General features: G+C 43.8%; 1 protein-coding gene across 1 annotated transcript in view; it reads left to right on the top strand.

Moving 5' to 3' along the window:
- The window catches only part of ppm1j (protein phosphatase, Mg2+/Mn2+ dependent, 1J), a 49,110-nt gene extending 28,170 nt beyond the window's left edge, over positions 1-20,940 (top strand). The window contains exons 3-10 of the mRNA XM_063215706.1: positions 4,555-4,914; positions 7,951-8,063; positions 9,488-9,572; positions 11,977-12,095; positions 12,602-12,665; positions 14,763-14,870; positions 18,142-18,293; positions 19,325-20,940. Of these exons, the coding sequence (XP_063071776.1) occupies positions 4,555-4,914; positions 7,951-8,063; positions 9,488-9,572; positions 11,977-12,095; positions 12,602-12,665; positions 14,763-14,870; positions 18,142-18,293; positions 19,325-19,472 (1,149 nt within the window). The 3' untranslated portion in view covers positions 19,473-20,940. The remainder of the gene's footprint in view (positions 1-4,554; positions 4,915-7,950; positions 8,064-9,487; positions 9,573-11,976; positions 12,096-12,601; positions 12,666-14,762; positions 14,871-18,141; positions 18,294-19,324) is intronic.
- Positions 20,941-21,865: the final 925 nt, after the last annotated feature.

Below are 21,865 nucleotides of genomic sequence, written 5' to 3'. Positions count from 1 at the left end.
AGAAGACATTCAAAGCAAAACAACGACTATATTTTCCCTCTGTGTGAGATGGTTGTTGTACTGTGGTGGCGCCGGTGCTCTGAGTGCTGCTCTGCATTTTAATGCGTGCTGCCTGCCTGCCTGCCCCTCGCCCATGACTCATGAGGGAGGGAGGCAGAGCACCTGAACGCACTCCAGACGAGGCATCATCATCGGAGCTCAGAGCCCACCTAACAAGTCTCTCTGATGCCATATGCCTACAGTATGCCCCCCGGGATCCATGATGAGTGTGATGTGGGGTGATGGTTGTCAGGATGACGAAGGGAGTGTCATGTGTTTTGGGATGGGCAAAGGTGTAGTCTGGTGGCATATGCCTATGTGTCCCACTGGTAACCTGCTAAGTATGGTATGGGGTAGGTAGTGGTGGTAAGGAGGAGGTTGCCAGGATGACTCAGGGACTATGTTGTTTTTGGGGATGGACATCATCATATATTGTATCTCTGAGGCGATATGCTTCCCAATTATACTGTTTTCAGACCGACCATGCTTATGCCCCCTGGATCCATGGTGAGTGTGATGTGGGGCGATGGTTGGCAGGATGTCATGTGTTTGGGGATGGGCAAAGGTGTAGTCTGGTGGCATCCCTTATGCAAATTGACCATGCTTTTAGTGTAGTAAGTATGGTTTTACTGTAGTAACCATGGTTTCTCTAAGTGCTCTGAGCCAACCATAGTATTATTATGGCTTATCCATGTTTTTTGGAGGGGGTAACTATGAAATCTGTGGTTCCTGACTAACCATGGATCATGGTTATTCATGGTTTTCATGTTTTGTTCAGCATGGTTTTGTGTCTATGGTTTAATCATAGTCCCAAACCATGCTAAAAAAAAACATGTCATGGTCATGTGTCATGGTCACCCAAAAACCATAAAAACTTGCACAGCCGTTCGCAGCCGTGATATAATGGTTAGGGAGTTGGACTGAAGACCACAGAGTTGCAGGTTCAAATCCCATCTTTACCTCTCCCTACACCTCCATCCATGACTGAAGTGCCCTTAAGCAAGGCACTCAACCCCACATTGCTCCAAGGACAGTCACCAATTTGTGCGTTGGATAAAAAAAACCCAGCAAATAAGTGTTATTTAATGAACAATTATAAACCGTGGTAAAACCATGGTTAATTTTATAGTTAAACCATAATGAAATAAAAAACTGTGCCTAACCATACTAAAAAATATATGAAATCATGGTTTATCATGGTCAATTTTCGTAAGGGATATGCCTATGCATCCCCCTGGTAATCCGCTAAGCATGATATGGGATAGGTAGCGGTGGTGGGGTGGTGGGTGCCAGGATGACTCACAGACTTAGTTGTTCCTGGGGATGGATGATGGCACCACACATCTCTGGGGCCATATGCTTCCACACTAAGGGAGGTGGTGTGTAGAGTGGGGGCCAAGAAGACTCATAGCCTCACAGTGGCAGAGTGCTCATAGAGCTCTATGGTGTGATTGTACATAGACTAGACTAGAATAGGAAGGGTTTAGGGAAGGGAGACAGAGTTGCACCATGTGTCCTGGTGTCAGGTCAGTTCATCCCTCCCTGGATCTCAGCATGGGGCACACATGCACAGTCCGCCACACATGTTCAGTCCAACTGGGAACCATGACAGTGCCCGTTCCGACACCTAATCTGGAACCGCGGCTGGCATGTTCACGGCGCAAGTCTGTGAATTTTAGAACCGGAAAGTTGGTTCTCGATGCGATGGGAAGAAGAAAATACTTGTTTTTTCTTCGTGAACCATGGTGACAACGTGGATGTCAGCAGGTTAATCCGGGAGAGTCCGGTATGTTCAGAGCCCGATATGAATGCGAACGGTTCCCAGGTAAGCACTTAAATTCATTCTGAACGTAACTGGTGTGGTAACTGGCCCCAAAACTGTTCTGGTCGGCCTGCAGTGATAGCAATAGAGGGCTGTTGAGAGTTCTCATGGAGTAGGATGTGATCCTATAGGCAAAGGGAGACATAGCACCCATACATGTATACTGTTTTCAGGCTGACCAGAATGGTGCCAGTGCCAGTGCCAGTGCCAGTGCCAGTGCCAGTGCCAGTGCCCGCACCCCTTAAGTTCGGCACTAAAGTGCTTACCTGTGGTCCCCTCGTGTTAATACTTGGCTTTAGACTTTTCCACACCTGTCTTACGCAGATGAAAAAATAAGATTTTTTTGGTTTGCATTGTGAACCAACTTTCCGGTTTTCGAATGCTCAGACTCGCCGATGCGAGATTTGGTGAGGAAATGGGCACTGGTACTGTTCTCTGTCGGCATGAACATGCCTGAACGAAAGGAACGATATGAGTGTCCATAGAAGACTATAATGTGATGGGGAAGGGAGGCGGAGTTTGTGGAAAAAAGGTTTGCACACTCCTTTGGATTTTTTTCTTCTTTAAGTTATTTTTTGTTTTCATTCATTCCTTGGCAAGCATGATGACGTTTTAACCTCTCTGTCTTCCTCAGATTCTCAGGAATTCTCAGGAATCTGAGGAAGACCGAGAGGTTGAAATGTCATCATGCTTGCCAATAAATGAATAAAAAGAAAAAAAACCTTAAAGAACATAAAAATCCAAAGGAGTTTGCAAACCTTTTTTCCACAAATATGTAATTTTTTTGTTCAGCACCAGGGATTGTGAGCACAAGTAACTCTCTAGAAGGGAGGCGGAGTGCCATAGAGGACTAGGAGGCAGAGTGGCACGTCTCTCTGTGGTGCCATATGCCAGCTCTGTTCATCCCTCCATGCCTCCCAGCATGGTGCACACATCGTCACACAAGCATCTGGGCCTGAGTCAACCCCTTTCTCTTCCACTCTTTCATCCCTCTCTCTCCCTTTTCCCTTCTAGGTAATCACTCTTCCACTCTCTCTCATTCTTTCGTGCCTGCTCTCTTACTGCATGTTGCCTTGTCTGTCTGTCTGTCTGTCTGTCTGTCTGTCTGTCTGTCTGTCTCTCTCTCTCGCTCTCTCTCTCTCTCGCTCTCATTCCTGCCTCTCCCAAACGCACACACAAACTCTCTCTCTTTTCCTATACCTATTTCATTTTCCCTTCTCTGTCGCATTATCTCTCTCTCTGTCTGTCTCTGTCTGTCTCTCTCTGTCTCTGCCTCCCTCCCCCCCCTTCTCTCTCTCTCTCGCTCTCCCTCTCTCTCCCCTCTCTCAAACGCACACAGAAACCTTCTGTGCACTCTCTCTCTTTTCCTATAGCACTCTCTCTCTTTTCCCTCTCTGTCGCATTATCTCTCTGTCTCTGTCTCTGTCTCTGTCTCTGTCTCTGTCTCTCTCTCTCTCTCTCTCTCTCTCTCTCTCTCTCTCTCTCTCTCTCTCTGTCTCTCTCCCCCTCCTACTGACTTAATCATGTCAAACGCAAAGGAACACTACACATAGTATTTCTAACATGATGGGGCAGATCAGTCATTCCCTATTGGTATCAGACATGTATTATATAGATTCTGAAGTATGTGCAAGCTGAAAGTGGATACATGTAGGTCCAAGCAAACCCAGCTATGTGAACTCAGTTCATATTGGAGGATGCCAAAGTAGTGCAGGTTGAATAGCACATTCACAAGCCAGACATTCGAGACAGTTAAATGAGTCCCCAAACAAAATTTGGCACGATTCCTCTAAAACCCAAGGGACTGTTTGCCACTCTTCTGTGTGCAGGTCCTCCAACAGTCTTCAGAACTGCAGCAGTCTTAGTAATATTGCTTTAGCAGACTAGCACCCCCTGGTGTCTGAAATGGAAAAGTGCAAGCGTGCAATCTACTCTCATGCGCCTGGCTTGATGTTGTTGTGCATACAAATTTGAGTTAAACAGCATGTTAAGCCCCAAATCTGTCATCTGGGCCACCTGAGGGTCTTGTGCAGTCTACAACAAACAGTAGCATAGCTCTCTTTTTCTGTCTTTTTTCCTCTTTGTGTTCTGTTCAGTCTCTCTCTCTCTCTAACAGTAGCATAGCTCTCTTTTTCTGTCTTTTTTCCTCTTTGTGTTCTGTTCAGTCTCTCCAGGCATTGACAGTAGTAATGTTTCATGCCTTTACAGTACAGTACAAGTTAAAAAATAATTTAATTTTGATGCACAAATGACTCATCTAAGTTATTTCCCACGCATTTCTCTCTCTCTCTCTCTCTCTCTCTCTCTCTCTCTCTCTCTCTCTCTCTCTCTCTCTCTCTCTCATCCTCCCTTTTACCCTATCTGTTGCTTTCTTTTTGTAAATATTCCTCTGTCATCTCTCCCTCTGTCTCTCTCCGCTCCCTCTCTCTCTCTCTCTCTCTCTCTCTCTCTCTCTCTCTCTCCGCTCCCTCTCTCTCTCTCTCTCTCTCTCTTTGTATCTCTATCTCATTCTCTCTTTTTCCCTATCTGTTGCTTTCTTTTTGTATTTAATATTCCTCTGTCATCTCTCCCTCCGTCTCTCTCTCTCTCTCTCTCTCTCTCTCTCTCTCTCTCTCTCTCTCTCTCTCTCTCTCTCTCTCTCTCTCTCTCTCTCTCTCTCTCTCCCTATATCTCTATGTGTCTCTCCTTCCCAGGACACCTCGGGCATCCCTCTCCACTTCTGGGGGGTGTTTGACGGCCACGCTGGCTCCGGGGCGGCGCTCATGGCCTCCAAGCTGCTGCACCGCATCATCCGCGACCGCCTCTGCGACGTGACACACCTGCTGGAGAACCCCTCCACGCCGCCCCCTATCTGCCTGGCCAAGAACGGCAGCCCCTACCAGGCAGACGGCAAGAAGGGCGGCGGAGGAGGAGGAGGTGGGGGTGGAGGTCAGGAGTCGGAGGAGCCCCAGGAGGCCCAGAGCGAGACGGCCACCACCCACTTCCACATGGAGAAGGTGGTCAGCCTGGAGGGCCTGGTCACCGGCATCATCGAGAACGCATTCAAACAGATGGTGAGAGCAGAGGTGGGGGACGGGGGACGGGTAATGGGGGACGGGGGCGGGGGAGCGGGGCTTCACCTGAGGGGTTCAGGACCCTGAGTATGGTCCAGAGCTGAGTCAGTCGACTGAAAAACTCAGAATCGTAGAATCTCATAATCTCTCCATCACTCGCTCTCTCTCTCTCTCTCTCTCTCTCTCTCTCTCTCTCTCTCTGTTTCTCTCTCTCTCTCTATTTTGGCGCTGCTTTTTTCTCTTTTTCTCTTGATTTCTCTTGGTATCACCCATACATATAAACACACATACAGGCACACACACATGCATACTGCATACAGTATTTCTTTGCTGACATGGGGATGCTAGTGTATAGATGTATCGGACAAAAGGATATCAAACTGTTTTGTAAATGAATAAGTTAATTGATTGGAACTTTTGGCAACTAACTCGATCTGTATTTTTTTACAGACAGTGCCACACGGATAAACAGACAAATCTTAAGTGATTTTGGCATCGCAGGACAGTTGATTTACAACAAAACTGCAACTTGATACATTGCTAGGCTTTTTCAGCAAAACCCTTAGTATCCCTCTGAATCTTTTATTGATCTGGTTCTGGACAATTTCACAGTAGGCCCAGTATTGACTGAATGGAAAAGGGCCAAGGTTTGGCAATGAATGCTTGTGAAACCCACCAATTGCAAAGCCTTATAAAACCATTGGGCTCACAACCAAAAGTACCACTGCTCTTCAATACTAAAGAATTTCTATTCACATTGTCAGCTTCACACTCACACAACTTTAATAGACTTTTTGAAATAAAGAATCTTCATTTTGCCAAGTGCACAAACTCCAAAATCCACGTTCGAAATCTTAATAATAATAAAGATTTTTCTTTTAAGCACTTCTCAGAATGCCCAAGACAATGAACATCAATCAGAATGAAATGGGACAAATGTTTTGAATGCCAGGATGACCTCAGTTGCACAAACAATGAATTGGCAAAATGCAATTAAGCAATTGACAAAAATCAATCAAACATTGAAGTAAGTGCCAAAGGACTCTGTCTGGATCTTGTACATATTTTTCCCTGTGACAGTACTTGGGTGCACCTAGGGTCAGACTTTTAGAGAAAGACCTGGGTTTCCTTTGTATGGAAATGCACAAACTTGCATATTCAACGGCATGCAGAGGCCAGCTTAAAGATCACCAAACAAATACTCAAATAAAAGCAAAATTATTCAGATAGATTAATTTCACATTCATTACAATGATCTGTTTATCTCTCCCTCTCAATATACTCAGCTAAGAATGACCTCAAATTGCTGATGAGCCTACAATTGGGTGCTCCCCTCACGGCATTAAAAAATACTGGTATTATGATAGCTACTGCTGAAAATTGCCCTTTGGTATATGCAAGGTCTCTACAAATTACAGTCGTAATTGACATTTTATAGTGAAATCGGGTGACAGACTGAAGCAACGAGTTTTGAAAAATAGCGTTAATTGTCTGCCCATGTTTGATGGAGCAAGGCACGGCAGACCGTAATCATCTTTTATTCCTGTGGCAGCTTTGCACAGATTGAGTGATAATGAACTCAGTTCTGTAAAATATCCTTTCACCTCCCTCTGACATTGGCACTGAGTTTTCTCCCCGGCTCAGCCAGTGATTCTGTCTCAGCATATTATTTGCTCGGGTTATGCACTGCGGTACATGGCAAAGTCTATCAAATCCTTTTCACCATCGCCAGCAGCCAACAGACATAGTGTTGTACAACAGGAATGAACTGAGTAATAACGTTTTTTGCACAGGGAGAGGGGGAAATGTTTTATTGTTTTTTCACAATGTTCCATTGCAAACGACTCCTATAAAATCACGCCAAGGCTTTTGTTAAAGGGGCCTTTTCAAAGTTACTAAATACAAAATACTAAATACAACTAAATACAAAAATCCCATAATGACCCTGATACCTATTTACCATACTTGGTTCTTTGTTTCAATTATTTTGCATTAGATTGTACATTATTCACCTTTTTGTTATGTAGAAATGGTTAAAGTGGTTTTGACCTCTATATTGATTAATAGAGCAAAGAAATTGAAAAAGAGGAGAAAAAAAAGTTTGAAAAAAATGAAAGAAAATGATACACCTCTATGAAGAATAGCCAGTTGGCACAGACGGGGAGTTACCACATAGGCATATTACACACAACATAGAAAGCTAAATACATGTAAGATTGGATGACCTGATTGAAAAGAAGAACAATGAATTGCATGTAAATCCTTGCAAGACATTGTAATAACAGAAAGACACAATTAGCAATAGCTGAAATAAACATGTCAGGGGTGAATTTCTCAAAACCTAAGTTGCTTACTACATTAGCTACTTTGTTGTTTTCAATGCATTTTCCCATTGGCAACTACCGAAGTTGCTAACAGGCTAACAACTTCTCTTTTGAGAAACTCACCCCAGGGCAGCTGTGGCCTAATGTTTAACTTAAGGAGATGGGGTCTGCATCAAAAGGTTGCACGTTCGAATCCCACCCTCCTACTCCCTACCACACTCTAGGGCTAAGGTGTTGTTGAGCAAAGGACCTTCCCATACTGCCTCAGAGACTGTAACCAATGCCCTGTAAATAACTGTAAGTTGCTTTGGAAAAAAGCGTCAACTAAGTGTAATGTCATGTAATGTAATGTAATGTAATGAGTACATTCCAATATGCAACCTTGCGTCCTCCACTTATGCTTGTGGCCTCACGTTTTGCTCATGCCCCGCCTCTGTGGAGAAAACAATTAAGTTTCCCCGCTGTCAGCCTAGCCACAACCATTTTTGTGGGACTATTCTTCATTCACCATCCAGTTTGCAAATGAGGAAATTACTTTACAATTGAGCTTTTGCGAGATAATGAAATATAATGCTGTTGTCAGTGATGTCATCACGACGTATTATTTCCTGGTAAGAGGCCACAAGCACAAGTGGAGGACGCAAGGTCACATATTGGAACGCAGCCAATGTCATGGGAGATTGACCTTTGACCTGCTGTGCCCTCTGTGCAGGATGACCTGATCGAGAAGGAGAAGAGCTCCTACAGCATATCAGGAGGCTGCTGTGCCATAGCTGCCATCCACCTCATGGGCAAGCTCTACGTGGCAAACGCTGGCGACAGCAGGTATGTCTTCAAATATCCCATTGTATTGACAATGACATGTGCATTGCTAATTAACTTAATGCTATAATAAACTGCACTGGCATTGTGATTGGAAAAAAACAAGCCATTGTATTTACCATTACAGCACTCTGTTCTGTCAACGAGGTTATATCACTTTTGCACCTGAAATATACTGCTTTACATCACATAATTATTTATTTGGACATTGCATACCTATGAAGTCACTCAAAGCTGACACCGGTCCCATTCTGTACAAATAGTACTCCAGCTGAAAAGTAGTACACCAGCTGAAAACATAGTGACATGTCCATAAAGAAACAAAGTAGAAAGAGCCAGGGATAACCACGTGTTGTTTTGAGGTTTGGTTTGTTTGGAAGTGTTACAGGCAGCTACGGTGTCTGTTTATCATTACTGGCTTTCTGTTGAACAGGGAAAGCCTAAGAGAAAAAAGGAATAGAGTAAACATGACAGACTGTGTTTGTGTGGTGTTTTCATAAAAGACATTACTTCTAAGACCTGGGCAAACACAGAGACCTCAGAGCTCTTCAGAAGTGCGAGGGAAAAAGCCTCTGGTATCCAAATGTCAGATTGATAACAGAACATTTTTATGGGAGCCTTAAGATATGTTTTTTTAGCTTGATACTTTGTTTGTATTTATTTGTTTCTTATTTATATATTTAATGCTTTGATGCCACCTATTATCCTTTCAAAGCAACACCCTTGTGTAAAGTATTTGGGATCTGCTGTGTAGATCTCTGTATACAAACCTTCAACCCACCCATCATTGTTCTTCATAACCATCAGTTTCCATTTTATATCACTTTCATATTGGCCTTGTTGTTGTTCAAAACAAGGCTTAGCTGTGTTCACAGCAGAGTATCATCACCATCTTGGCTGCTGAGCAGTCACTTGGCAGCTGTCCTTGTAGTTTCTAACACCCCCTGCTGGCTAAATCTTGTAACGACAGCAGGGCGATTGTGCTGCATTCCAAGCGAGTTGCATCACCTCAGTTTAATCATGCTTTGATACTTTTTTCCCTTGCTGCTAATGTCACCGGCTAGACTAAATAATTACACTTTGGGATGATGGTGCCAGACGTGCAATACATTTTATTCTTCTCCTCAGCAACACTTCACACTCCAATCCTCTTCCACTGCAGAGTATTTACATGAGTGTAAACATTAGGTGTTCATACTGTAATATGTCACTGTGAAATGCTGTAAAATATAAACACTGTCTTTATCTTTTTAATCTCGCTCCTAAATGTTAGTCTATTATTCCCTGTACTGATTTCACCCTGTAGGTCTATTTGTAGGCCCATGCAAAATGTTGTCACCATCTTTTCAGCAGTGACCAGACCCAGATATACAGAGCTAAAATACAGAAGAGTGAAATGCATGTTGCTTGTTGTCTGTTCTTTACAGGGCCATTATTATCCGAAATAATGAGGTGATTCCCATGTCCAACGAGTTTACCCCGGAGACCGAGAGACAGCGCCTGCAGTACCTGGTCAGTGTAACCTCCTTGTAAGGAAACGTCCTTTAGTGTACCAGGCTATGATGGGCAATGCCCTGCTGTTATGCCATAGTGTATGTAAACTGAAGATAGGAACTATACATTAACATTAGTTACATTGTCCAGTCAAATGTTATGAAGCTACTGTGTAATTGTGGTAACATTTTTATATACATGTTTATACCGGTATTACTGTATAGCAGGGCTTGACATTAACTGTGGCTAGTGATTTTCCCAAGTCACTAGCCAGCAGGTATTCCACTAGCCACGGATTTTATATAGATTTTTTCTCTATTATGATGGTGTACGTCTATCCTCAGTCAGAAGATGAAGTGCAAAAGCAAGATGATTATATAGCTTTCTACATGGAAGTATATCAAGCAAATAGAAACCGAGCTCAGCTTTTCTTGAAATTAAATACAAACATTTGATACTCAAGGGGCAAACAACAGAATATAGACTAAGATGAGTATGTCATACCAAGTACCAAGTACCATACCAAGAATAAGCTGCCAGCCAAAATGGCTAGTGACACTAAAAGCATTAGCCACGGCCAAGTTTTACCAGCCGGTTTGCAGGTGCCAGTGTCAAGCCCTGCTGTATAGCCTTCATGGTTATATATATGGGCACAGTCGGCATCAGCCAAGCAAATGGTAACTTGTATGTACAGTATGTTTATGTTTATTGTATATTTATGGGATGCAGCAAAAGATATAGGCAAACGTCAAAAGATATAACTTGTCTAAGCTTGTTTTCAAGAACACGGGGGCAGGTTAGGGAGGTGGACTTACGGTCAGAGGGTTGCAGGTTCGAATCCCACCCTTACCTTATATCCATCCAAGGCTGTAGTGTCCTTTAGCAAGGCACCTAACCCCCACGTTGCTCCAGGGACTGTAACCAATACCCTGTTAATAATTGTAAGCTGCTTTAGATAAAAGCGTCATCAAAGTGTAGTAATAGTAGTAGTAGTAGTAGTAGTAGTAGTAGTAGTAGTACTAAGTAATGTAATGTAATGTAATGTACTGTAACACTTTATTTTAGTGTTACATCTATTAGCACTAATATATACAAAGTGCCTGTAAAGTACCTTGTAAGGCATGTACTAAGCAAAAACAAACATTTGTTAGGCATGTATTCGGAAATGTCTTGTTTAAGCATAATAAGGGATTTATTACCAATCTAACCTTAGTAAGGACCTAGCAGGCCATACTGTAGTTGTGCTTAGTACATGCCTTTCAAGTTACTTATGCAGGCATTAACACTGTTATGTATATATACAATGTATATATTGTAACATTATATATACTGTAACGCTCAAAACAAAGTGTTATCTGTAACATTTGCAGGTACTGCACTGCACTGCAATATCCTCATTCCCCTGTTGATTTGCACGTCAGTATACTGAAGCATTTCAAGCCTCTGTGCCATACATTGTAGTTGATGAGAAATGTGCGGTATATGATCAAGGCAAAGGAGGGCTACGGTGTTACGCTCTTGCCACAGACATTTCTGATATCTGATAAGCAGCACAGGCGTGCAGTCTATGCTATTGCTCTTGCTATTGGTCCCCCCCCCCCTCTCTCTCTCTCTCTCTCTCTCTCTCTCTCTCTCTCTCTCACACACACACACACACACACACACACACACACACACACACACACACACACACACACACACACACACACACACACACACACACACACACACACACACACACACACACACACACACACACACACACACACACACACACCACAAAAATGCACTGTACTGCACTGCAACACCCAGCATACTGTAATATGTTAAAAAATATGTTACTGTAAGAAAGCTATCAGACCACTCACACGGTTTGTGCAAGAAAGCTGGTCGCTGGCAAAGATTATTTCTGACCTTTTTGACATCATTACATAAACCAATGCCTGAAGGAATGTAAAAAATGTTGGCTATGACTGCATGAAATGCCGTGTCTTTAGAACGCTGGTATGCAGAGTGTTGGTTATCAGTTACTGCATGTGAATGACTAATGTGCACATAGAGTATCTGATTGTGTTTGTCAGTTATTGTACAGTAAGATGGAAAGTTGCTCATGTCCATTTTAAGTAGGTATACATACAGTATATTTTGTTTCTTGTAATAATTATAGTAGTGGGAAAAGACCCTGAGAGGATTTATGTCACCTAATTTCACACTGACCAGAGGAACTCACCCGTGCTTGTCTTTCTAGTAATGTTTCTTTTCAGTGTGTGTGTGTGTGTGTCTGTGTGTGTACAATACATAATTGAGGCTTGGGCATTGAATTACATTTTGTTTAAATATAAATGGATCGTGTGTATAGTTGTGCGTTCTGGCATTTACACTGGCGGCCGTGGCTGTGGCCAAACTCTGTTTGTCCATTCAGGGCTTCCTGAAGCCGGAGCTTCTGGGAAATGAGTTCACACACATCGAGTTCCCTCGGCGGATCCAGCACAAAGAGCTTGGCAAAAAGATGCTTTTCCGAGACCACACCATGACGGGCTGGTAAACACCCATGTTTTTTATGTTGCTGTATTCTAGCATTGTTTGTGTGTGTGTGTGTGTGTGTGTGTGTGTGTGTGTGTGTGTGTGTGTGTGTGTGTGTGTGTGTGTGTGTGTGTGTGTGTGCGTGTGTGTGTGTGTGTGTGTGTGTGTGTGTGTGTGTGTGTGTGTGTGTGCGTGCGCGCGTGTGTGTGTGTTTGTCTGTCTGTCTGTCTGTCTGTCTGTCTGTCTGTCTGTCTGTCTGTCTGTCTGTCTATCTGTCTGTGTTTGTGTGCATGCAGCGTACATGTACTGTATGTCTGTGTTAGTCTCTGTGTGCATACGGGTTGTAGGCATGTACGGGTGTTTCTGTTTTCTTTTTTTGAACCACAAATATTTCTGAAATATGAAAGAGAAAATCTGTAAGCACTTGCCGGTTTATTGAAGTACTCAGTGTATGGCAGCCATGTTTCTAACGTTTCTTGAGCTGTTTTTTTTTTGTTCATATCTTTGTTTTCCTCCCCATGAAGGGCTTACAAGACGATTGTTGAAGATGATCTGAAATTCCCATTGATCTACGGTGAAGGGAAAAAGGTAACAAGCCTTGTACTTGCATGTCTGTTTCTGCGTTTTGAACCATTGTCTGAGAACACAGCAATATCATACGATCGCATGCTCCTTCATCCTTCTTGCTTCACGTAATAACACAAACCGAAAGCAAGCATATCGGCTCTGTCAGTGTTATTGTAAATCGAACAATAGTGCGGTGTAGAGACAGGCATCCCATTCAGACAGTTTCTGCCTTCCAGCCACGTGAACTCATGACCTGGCTTTCTTGGAGTACAGCACCCACCCTACTGTAAATCCCTCCCTTTCCATACACTTTAGCCTATTACACGCATCTCACTTGGCAGGATGTTGAGCTAGGGGAGGGGTTCCCAAACTTTTTTTTTTGCTGGCACCCCCTTTTGGACCTGAGAATACGTATATTCGAAACCCCCGAACCCCCCATATTCCAATCATATTTTGTCCATTAATTTTGCTACCCGTTTCCATTCTGAAATTCACAGGAAAATGAAACATATTAATTCACCATACCGCTGAATGCTATTACTATTACTATTACTATTACTATTACTATTACTATTTATAGAATTATGTCAGCTGTTAACCTGTGGCTTTCCTATTTCTATGCAAAGTCCCTTCTGTTTGCGACCGCGCTGCAGCACCTCTGCAACCCCCCAGGGGGTCCTCCTGACCCCCAGTTTGGGAACCACTGAGCTAGGGTGTAAGTAAAGTAAAGTAACCTCTGTCTCCCTCCCCCCCTGAGGCTCTTGAATGAAAGGAGGCCCTTCATACCACTCTCTCTTGTTCGCCTGTGCACTGTATTGCAAGAGGCCCTTGGTCAACTGCTTTAAAATGATGAGAGGCCCCTGTCAATGTTGTTCCTGCTCACTGATAAGGATTGGAGACTATAGCTGTGACGGGGGACTAGCCTGCAAATACTTGCACCGCCTCACTATCCGAATCTGTCCATATTTCACTCTAGCTCTAGCTCTCCTTTCCTCCATCTTTCTCTTTCTCGATGTCCTTATCTTGCTTTATCACTCTGTATATCTTTCACATTGTCTCTCTTTCGGTCATGCTCTTTCTCTGTGCCTTTCTGTTATTTCTATTTCTCATTCAATCATTTTCTCGCAGTGTCTCTCTCTCTCTTTCTCTCTCAAATAGTTTAAGAGAGAAACTATACAGTACTATAATATACAGTACTTGCTTCACATGTATCCCTCTCACTCTATCTCTTTTTCTCACCATCTCTCTGTCTGTCCCTGTCCCTCTCTTGCACCGTTTCTTTGCCAATCCCCTCTATCCATGTTTTTCTATCTCTCCATCACACTGTCTTTCTTCCACTCTTACCATATCCTCCTCTCTCTCTCTCTCTCTGTTTATCAGTCCCTTCCTCACATAGTTTACCTGTCTCTCTATATAGTCTTATCTACCTCTCTGTCTCCATATGCAGTATGCTTCCCTCTCTCCCTTCTTCCTCTGTGGCCTGGTGAGGTGCTAGTGCTGCTGTGTAAGAGCAGAGGCTGCCTCTGGAGAGTCTCATGACGGTGTGGGAGCTGTGCTGCTCCCTGGCCTCTAAGCTGCCCTAAGTGGATTTTCCCAGAAGCACATAGCACACTAGCGACACTCCCCCACATCCACACTGTATACTGTAGCACCCCAGCAACCAGGCTCCCACTCCAGCCAGACTTGTGGTATCCCTGGGGCTCACTCTAACACTGTGTGTGTGTGTAGTGTGTGTGTGTGTGTAGTGTGTGCAGTGTGTGTGTGTGTGTGTGTGTGTGTGTGTGTGTGTGTGTAGTGTGTGTAGTGTGTGTGTGTGTGTGTGTGTGTGTGTGTGTGTGTGTGTGTGTGTGTGTGTGTGTGTGTGTGTGTGTGTGTGTGTGTGTGTGTGTGTGTTTGTGCGTCTGTCTGTGCATGCAGCGAAGCGTGCATGTGTGTGTGTACGTGTACAGCATGTGTCTGTGTGTATGTTGTCATACTTTGGACGTCTTTCACAATGACGATTTGTGTCTGCAGTAGCACAGTGCGAGGGCATTGCTGCAAGAGTGTTTGCAAGAGGTCACGGTATTGTTCATTGACTGCATGCCCCGTGTTTGACACCGCTGCATTTCTTCCACACAGGCGAGAGTCATGGCTACCATCGGAGTGACACGAGGCCTGGGAGATCACGACCTGAAGGTCTACAACTCCAACATCCACATCAAACCCTTCCTCTCCTGCTGCCCTGAGGTGGGTCCTGCCAAAACCAAAATCAGGAAGGCTGAGGCTGGCACTCAGTGAAGACTAAAATGCGATGCCCATACAAAAGCGGTCGCACAGTATGCCATACTATTTACAAATACGCAAACGTTTCTCATGACCTCATTTTCAGTGCAAAACCAGAACAAACATTTGCAATGAAAAACCCACTTCAGTATGGGCATCTCTTTTTAGTTTTCTCTGAGTGCGAGCTTCACCCTTCCTGATTTTTAACTGCTCTTAATTCAAAGCCGATGCACCACAGCACTACAAAAGACACTTTGAAAGTCATTCATTAGATCACTTTCTACCAAGACCAGCCATAGTGTAGCCTGCTCTTAGATTGCCTTTCTATTATCAAATAAAAGGAAGCTCCGGAGGCACTCTGCTGTTAGTCTTTCTCATTTTTTTGCCACTTTGTGGCATTTTGTATCGAATATAAAAGAAAGATTAACAGCAGAGTGTCTCAGGACTTTCCCTCTTATTTGGTGTTAAAGCTACCTGCCGTCCTGCCTTGAAGAGCACCTGTCATATTGTTTACATCTCTCTTGGCATCTCTCTTTACACAGATGCGCCCGTCGGGCCCCGTAAAAAGACTCAAATACATCATAACAACATTGCTATGACATTGCCAAGAATAGATTAAGGTTATTACAAATTTGGTGACAAAGGGGTTAAAATACCCTCCTACTAGTTTCCTACAGAGAGTCTGAACCTGAATTAAGCACCAGTTACAGGTGGGAGGGTTGAACTGTTTGGGAGTTAAAAACATTTGGGCCTGATTTCAGGTCATTTGAGGTTGTGATTTCTGTAATGCGCTCGTATGGAATTCCTCATCGTTGACTTGTCACATTGTTCCCTACTCCCCATTCTCTGAATGGCCAGGTTGACTGTAAACTGGTGCAGCCTCACCCAGGACTATCAGACCTAGATGTGACATACGGCATTGGAAAATGACAATGAGTAGGAGCTCAAGGCTGATCGTAGTGTGGCTGGTTGTAGTGAGGACAGATAAAGCAGATACGACAACCTCAGTTGACACAGAGCTGTTTTTCTCTCTCTTTTTTTTACCTCTGCCAAGGAGGTTATGTTTTCGGTCTCGTTGGTTTGTCTGTCTGTCTGTTTGTTTGTTTGTTTGTTAGTTTGTTTGTTTGTTTGTTTGTTTGTCCGTTTGTCAGCAGGATAACTCAAAAAGGTATGAACGGATTTGGATGAAACTTTGAGGAGATGTTGGAAATGACAAAAGGAAGAAGTGATTACATTTTGCTAGTGCTCCGGATCACGATCCAGACCCAGGAAGCTTTTAAAGATTCTTCACCAAGGCAGGATAGTGCAAATTTTGACATTCCAGTTTCTAACTCCACAAAAAGAAGGCAAAAAGACACATAGGGTCTAACATAGTCAAATGTTCTATCAAACCGCTTCCTCGGCAGAGGTCTGCACTCTCTGTGAGTGCATTCCTATTTTTTTGTGATGTCCCTGAACATTTTGAAATTCCTTCAAATCTGAGACATGTGCCCATAAATGTGGGTCATGCATGTTTGATGTCAGCCAACCTAGCCAACCTAGCAGCAGTTTTCCCAAAGCAACAGAAAATGTTTGTCTGTCAAGCTTTGCCAATTTGGATTTTGTTGGGTCTGTTTGATCTGTTTGGAATCTGTTCTATTGTTTCCCGCCTGGAGCACACAACTGTTTCATGTCAGTGTAAGGCTCTTTGGAAATGGTGACAGTTACCAGACGACTAACATCTTCCAGAAACGTCTCAGAGAGACTAATTTGTCAGGTGTAAATCATTATAGAGATTATCAGTAATGAACACAATTCTCAAACCTGTTACGTAACTGCAACACTTGCGTAACGCTCTTAAAGTCTCTAGCGTGATTTTCGAAGATAGTGCTTCGCGCATAGCTATCTGATTGTAAATGACAAGTGTGTGTTCAAGCTTTGTATACTGCTTGTATCCTACTCGTTTGCTGTAGATTGTAGTCCAAATAGTCATTTCCTGGCATATGAATAGGTCCTGGAAAATAGCATTGCTGTGAATTATTTTTTTTACTTTTCAGTTATTGTTTGAATATACCACACATGTTATATCATCAGGTGACCAACAATACATTCCAATACTTGCAGTCAGCAAGTATCTGCTTTGCTGCACAAATGATGACAAAATATGTTACCAAGCCGGGTTTATGGTCTGTTTAGAGTTACAGCACATTAAAGATGAGAAGTTGAGTGAAATCTTTTTAAAACAGAAACATGAGCCATCTCAATAGGCCCATCACCTTTTTTTAAAACCCGCTCCTCTCTGATCACATATGGATCCTCCTAGAATAGAATGTGTGACTCAAGCCGTGTGGGTGAGCAGTAGTGAGAGGTGTTTGGTGCCCTGGAGCAACTGTGATTCACCAGCCAGCGCGCTTTAATGCAGCGGAACATTTCCCATTCGGAGAAATCAGAGCAGAGGGAACGCTTATCTCCTTGTCTCTTTTTGAGAGCCAGCTTTGTAATCTGTATGTACTGTATCACCATTGAATTGACAGAGCGGATTTCTCCTGTTGCTCGGTACTGTATGGACGAATGCAGCCGAATCCACAAACATTGTACAGTTGCTCACTGTAAAAAAAACAACAGATTCTAGTTTCCAGATTAGTTTCCATCAGCCAGTCTAGTTTCCGGGGCAGCAGTGGTCTAGTGGTTAAGGAGATGGGCTTTAGATCAATGGGTTGCAGGTTCGAATCTCACCCTTCCACTCCCTACCACACTGTATAGCTGAGGTCCCCTTGAGCAAGGCACCTAACCCCATACTGCTCCAGGGACTGTGACCAACACCCTGTTACCAACTGTAAGTCACTTTGGATAAAAGCATCAGCTAAGTGCAATATCTAATGTATTGGGAAGTGCAGATTTAACAGGGGTGTGACTTGTTAAAAAAACAGAGAGTGGATTTTTTTGACATTGTGCATCCATTCCACCAGTGGAGTTTTAGTCGGACTGTATTAGTCGAAGAAAAGATTTTCATGCTATCATACTAAACTACCATGACATTACACATTAAAAAATGTTATAAGATTGTAAGCAATATTCGTGCATTTGCACTAATTACTAATATTTGTCCCCATCAGAGATTGAAATAATTTAACAGAGATAGAAGAGATAGAAACCAGGGAGAAATCCGCCCCCTCCTTCCTGCACCCTGGCTCTAACAACCCCCAAAGCGCTCCCCACCCACGTCACCTCTATGTATGTATTGCTCTGTGTTCAGGTGTTGGTGTACAATCTGTCGGAGCACAAGCACGGGCCGGATGACGTCCTGGTCATGGGTACAGATGGCCTGTGGGATGTCACCACCGACCGGGAGGTCGCGGACGCCGTGTCAAATTTCCTCTCGTGCTGCGAACCCAGCGATCCCATGAGGTACTCCATCCTACTACAGTGTGCAGCACCACACGCCCCCACTGCACTGCCTGTTTTCACAAAGTGACATGACAGATCACCCCCGAATGACATTACTGTTGTTACCCACTCAACATGTCACTCATCATCAGCTGTGTGAATGACTTGCTTGTCAGTGCTTCGCAAAATGAATTATCTAGGAAAGTGTCATTCATGGGCTATAGGGAGCAGGTCGTTGTTGCCAGCTATGGCATAAAAAAAGGATACGAGATGTGAAAACATTTAATGCTTTAAGGCTTTTACAAGACCTTAAAGTATTTTACTTAAAGACATTAAGTATACTCAATACCTTTAAGTATTTTACACCAAAACTAAAAACTGGATATGAATTTATGTTGGCACAAGAGTGTAGGCTGTGTTTTCATTATACCGGTAATTATTGGGTGAACATCTCTTTGTAAAAAAATAATGTATTCTCATAATCTGCATGAGAAAGAGAATTTAAAGTTGTTTGCCCTAATTTGTTTGGCCCAGTGTAATCATGCTGAATAGAAAATTGCATGCACTTAGTGGCGGATGGGATGTATTTCATGTAAAAAGCCAGTAGATGTCAGTGGACACACACATACTTACAAATACACACACACACACACACACACACACACACACACACACACACACACACGCACACGCACACGCACACGCACACACACACACACACACACACACACACACACACACACACACACACACACACACACACACACACACACACAGACACAGTGCTCTATCAAATATTCACATGCGGTAATTCCACACAAAACTTTTGACTTTTTCGATGGCATCAGCAAGAAGTCCACACACAACACATCTCTAAGTGCTGACTGAGATTTTCCCGCACTCAAAACAAAATTGTCCAGACAGAGCCCGGGTGTTGTTATATTATTTGCATTTAAACAAGATTTTTGCTGTTTGTGTAAATATTTATTTGCTATTTTCCTCCTATCCAAAACCCCTCACCCTCCCCCACTACTCCTTCTTCGATGTCTCAGGTACACGCTGGCAGCCCAGGACCTGCTGATGCGCTCGCGGGGGGTCCTGAAGGAGAGGGGCTGGCGTCTGCCCAACGAGAGACTGGGCTCTGGGGATGACATCACGGTCTTTGTCGTTCCCTTAGCCGGAGCCGAGACAGAGACATGATAGACCAGCCTTCACCCCCATCACGAATCGCTGGCCACCGAGCACAAAGCCCCAACCACCAGGACTGGGGACTGGGGATGGGGATGGGGATGGGACAGGGTGGGGAGGGTAGGGGAGAGGAGGGGAGGGGAGGAGAGGAGAGAGACACAGCCCCACCCCCCTCACCCTTGCTGTCATATGTAAAAACAAATGGACACTGGAAATCTCGGGGTTAAGGCAAACTTGTGTGGACGTTTTCCCATCCCATGTCCATCGGATCTGCTCAGGTGCAACAGGGCTCCCTGAAGTCCTCTTGCTCCTGACTCCACTAGCCTAGTGCCGCTCCAGTGACTCCAACAGCAGGTTGTGGAGGACATCACCAGGATCCTCAGCTGCGCCTCTCCTCCACATCACCTCTATCTTCTTCTTCTTCTTCCTCTTCTTCTTCTTCTTCTTCTACTTACCCCGTCACACTTCTCCTCTGCATTGTTGTTGTTGTCGTCCTCCTCCTTCTTCTTCTTTTTCCATCTTCTTCTTTTTCCTTTCTCTACTTTTTCCTTCTTCTTCTTCTTACTCCTTTCTACTACTACTTTCTTCTCCTGCTCTTTAAATCCCCCCTTTTTAGTAACCCTCTCCTCCTCCTCCTCCTCCTTCTTCTTCTTCTTCTTCTTCTTCTTCTTCTTCTTCTTCTTCTTCTTCTTCTTCTTCTTCTTCTTCTTCTTCTTCTTCTCTTAGGCATTCCTCCCTGCTAGAGGTGACTGAGGTTCCTTCATGTGACTGGATTCTACCAGAGGGCATCTCCCTGGCCTGCTTACTGTATTTTATCACTCTCATGTGCCACTAGTACCATCATGGTGGAGTATGGATGTGATGTGAATGTGATGGCTGCACCCCGTAACATGGTCCTGGGAAAGTCTTAACTGTGGGTGTCTCTTAACGGGAGTTGCTGTTGACCTGTAGACGAACAGCATGGGGGAGAGGAGGGATTGTCAGCGGACTTTGAAATGAATCTCTCATGGCTTATTCATGAAGATGAGAAGGTCTTTTTTTCCAGGATGGAAGCACTTTATTTCTGATTCATCTGTGTACGTAGCAAAAAAAAAAAAAAAACTGCACTCATGTCCACGCTTTTCACAACAAGTGACGACACCGGCAAGTTGCAGACACACACGGCTACCATCTAGATGCCTATGTGAATGTTTCATACCCACCTTTTCCCCTTAGTCTTGTGCCCACATTTCTTGTATGAAATCGCCTCTGATCAACCAAGGATTGCAACGGAGTAAAGAAAGTATTATTATCAGGGAATTACCATCTCCCATAGTCGAGGTAAATACCATAATTAGAGGATCAGTTTGGCTTACTGACAATCCGTAAATGATTGGAAGAAAAATAGCGCCCAACCTTCAGCAAAGCTTCTGCAAGCCAGGGCCACGCTGCTATTTTTGCACACTTTTGGATGAAAAAAATAAATAAACATGGTTCCCTACCTCTTTATTATAGCCATGTAGAATGTAGTCAACAACTGAACAAAAGAAAAACACACACACACACAAACACACAAGGCTGTGTTCTCCTTTTACGTGTTCATCTGAGCTTTGCTGCCACACTTTTGCTAGGCGTTCTCTCTTGCGGCTGTAGATTTTTCATGTGTAGCTACTGTACATAGTCAGTAGTGTTTTAGATGCAGTTTCACAGATGCAGTAGAGGGGACTTGAACAGAGCTCCACCACGCGAGCAGACAAGTCGGCTTGCTAAGGACCTGACTCAAAGCTGCCTTATTGTTGCGATTGGTGGAGAGCTTCAGACGTGTCCAGGGCGAGACTGGGAGATGTCTCTCTCCCTGTCATACAATACAATACAATACAATACAATACAATACAATACAATACAATACAATCTGTATTTATATAGCGCAATATCACAACTAAAGTTGTCTCAAAGCGCTTTCAAAATACACATACACACACTTTCCCACATTCACACACCAGCTCTGGAGGCTGCCGCACGGCGCCAATTGTCCAGGGTTCATGTGAGAAGGTACAGTACATACAAGCATACACACACACACACACACACACACACACACTCTCTCTCTCTCTCTCTCTCTCACACACACACACACACACACACACACACACACACACACACACACACACACACACACACACACACACACACACACACACACACACACACACACACACCAGCTCTGGAGGCTGCTGCACGTCATGCAGAGCACAGGAACAGTTCCACTACCAGAGATGGGTAAAGTAGAATTAGAAGTGCTGTTACGGATGTAATTACAACACTAGTAGTGTACTTCTAGTTCTACTTTATACATATCTTTCCATTACACAGTAAATGTGTTCAAGTGTTCAAATATCACTGCAACAGTACTGTGTAATTATGAA

The sequence above is a fragment of the Engraulis encrasicolus genome, chromosome 14 (genome assembly GCF_034702125.1).
Source record: "Engraulis encrasicolus isolate BLACKSEA-1 chromosome 14, IST_EnEncr_1.0, whole genome shotgun sequence".
NCBI lineage: Eukaryota > Metazoa > Chordata > Actinopteri > Clupeiformes > Engraulidae > Engraulis > Engraulis encrasicolus.
The sequence above is the reverse complement of the archived record's forward strand: the minus strand, read 5'-3'. Positions and strand labels throughout refer to the sequence as shown.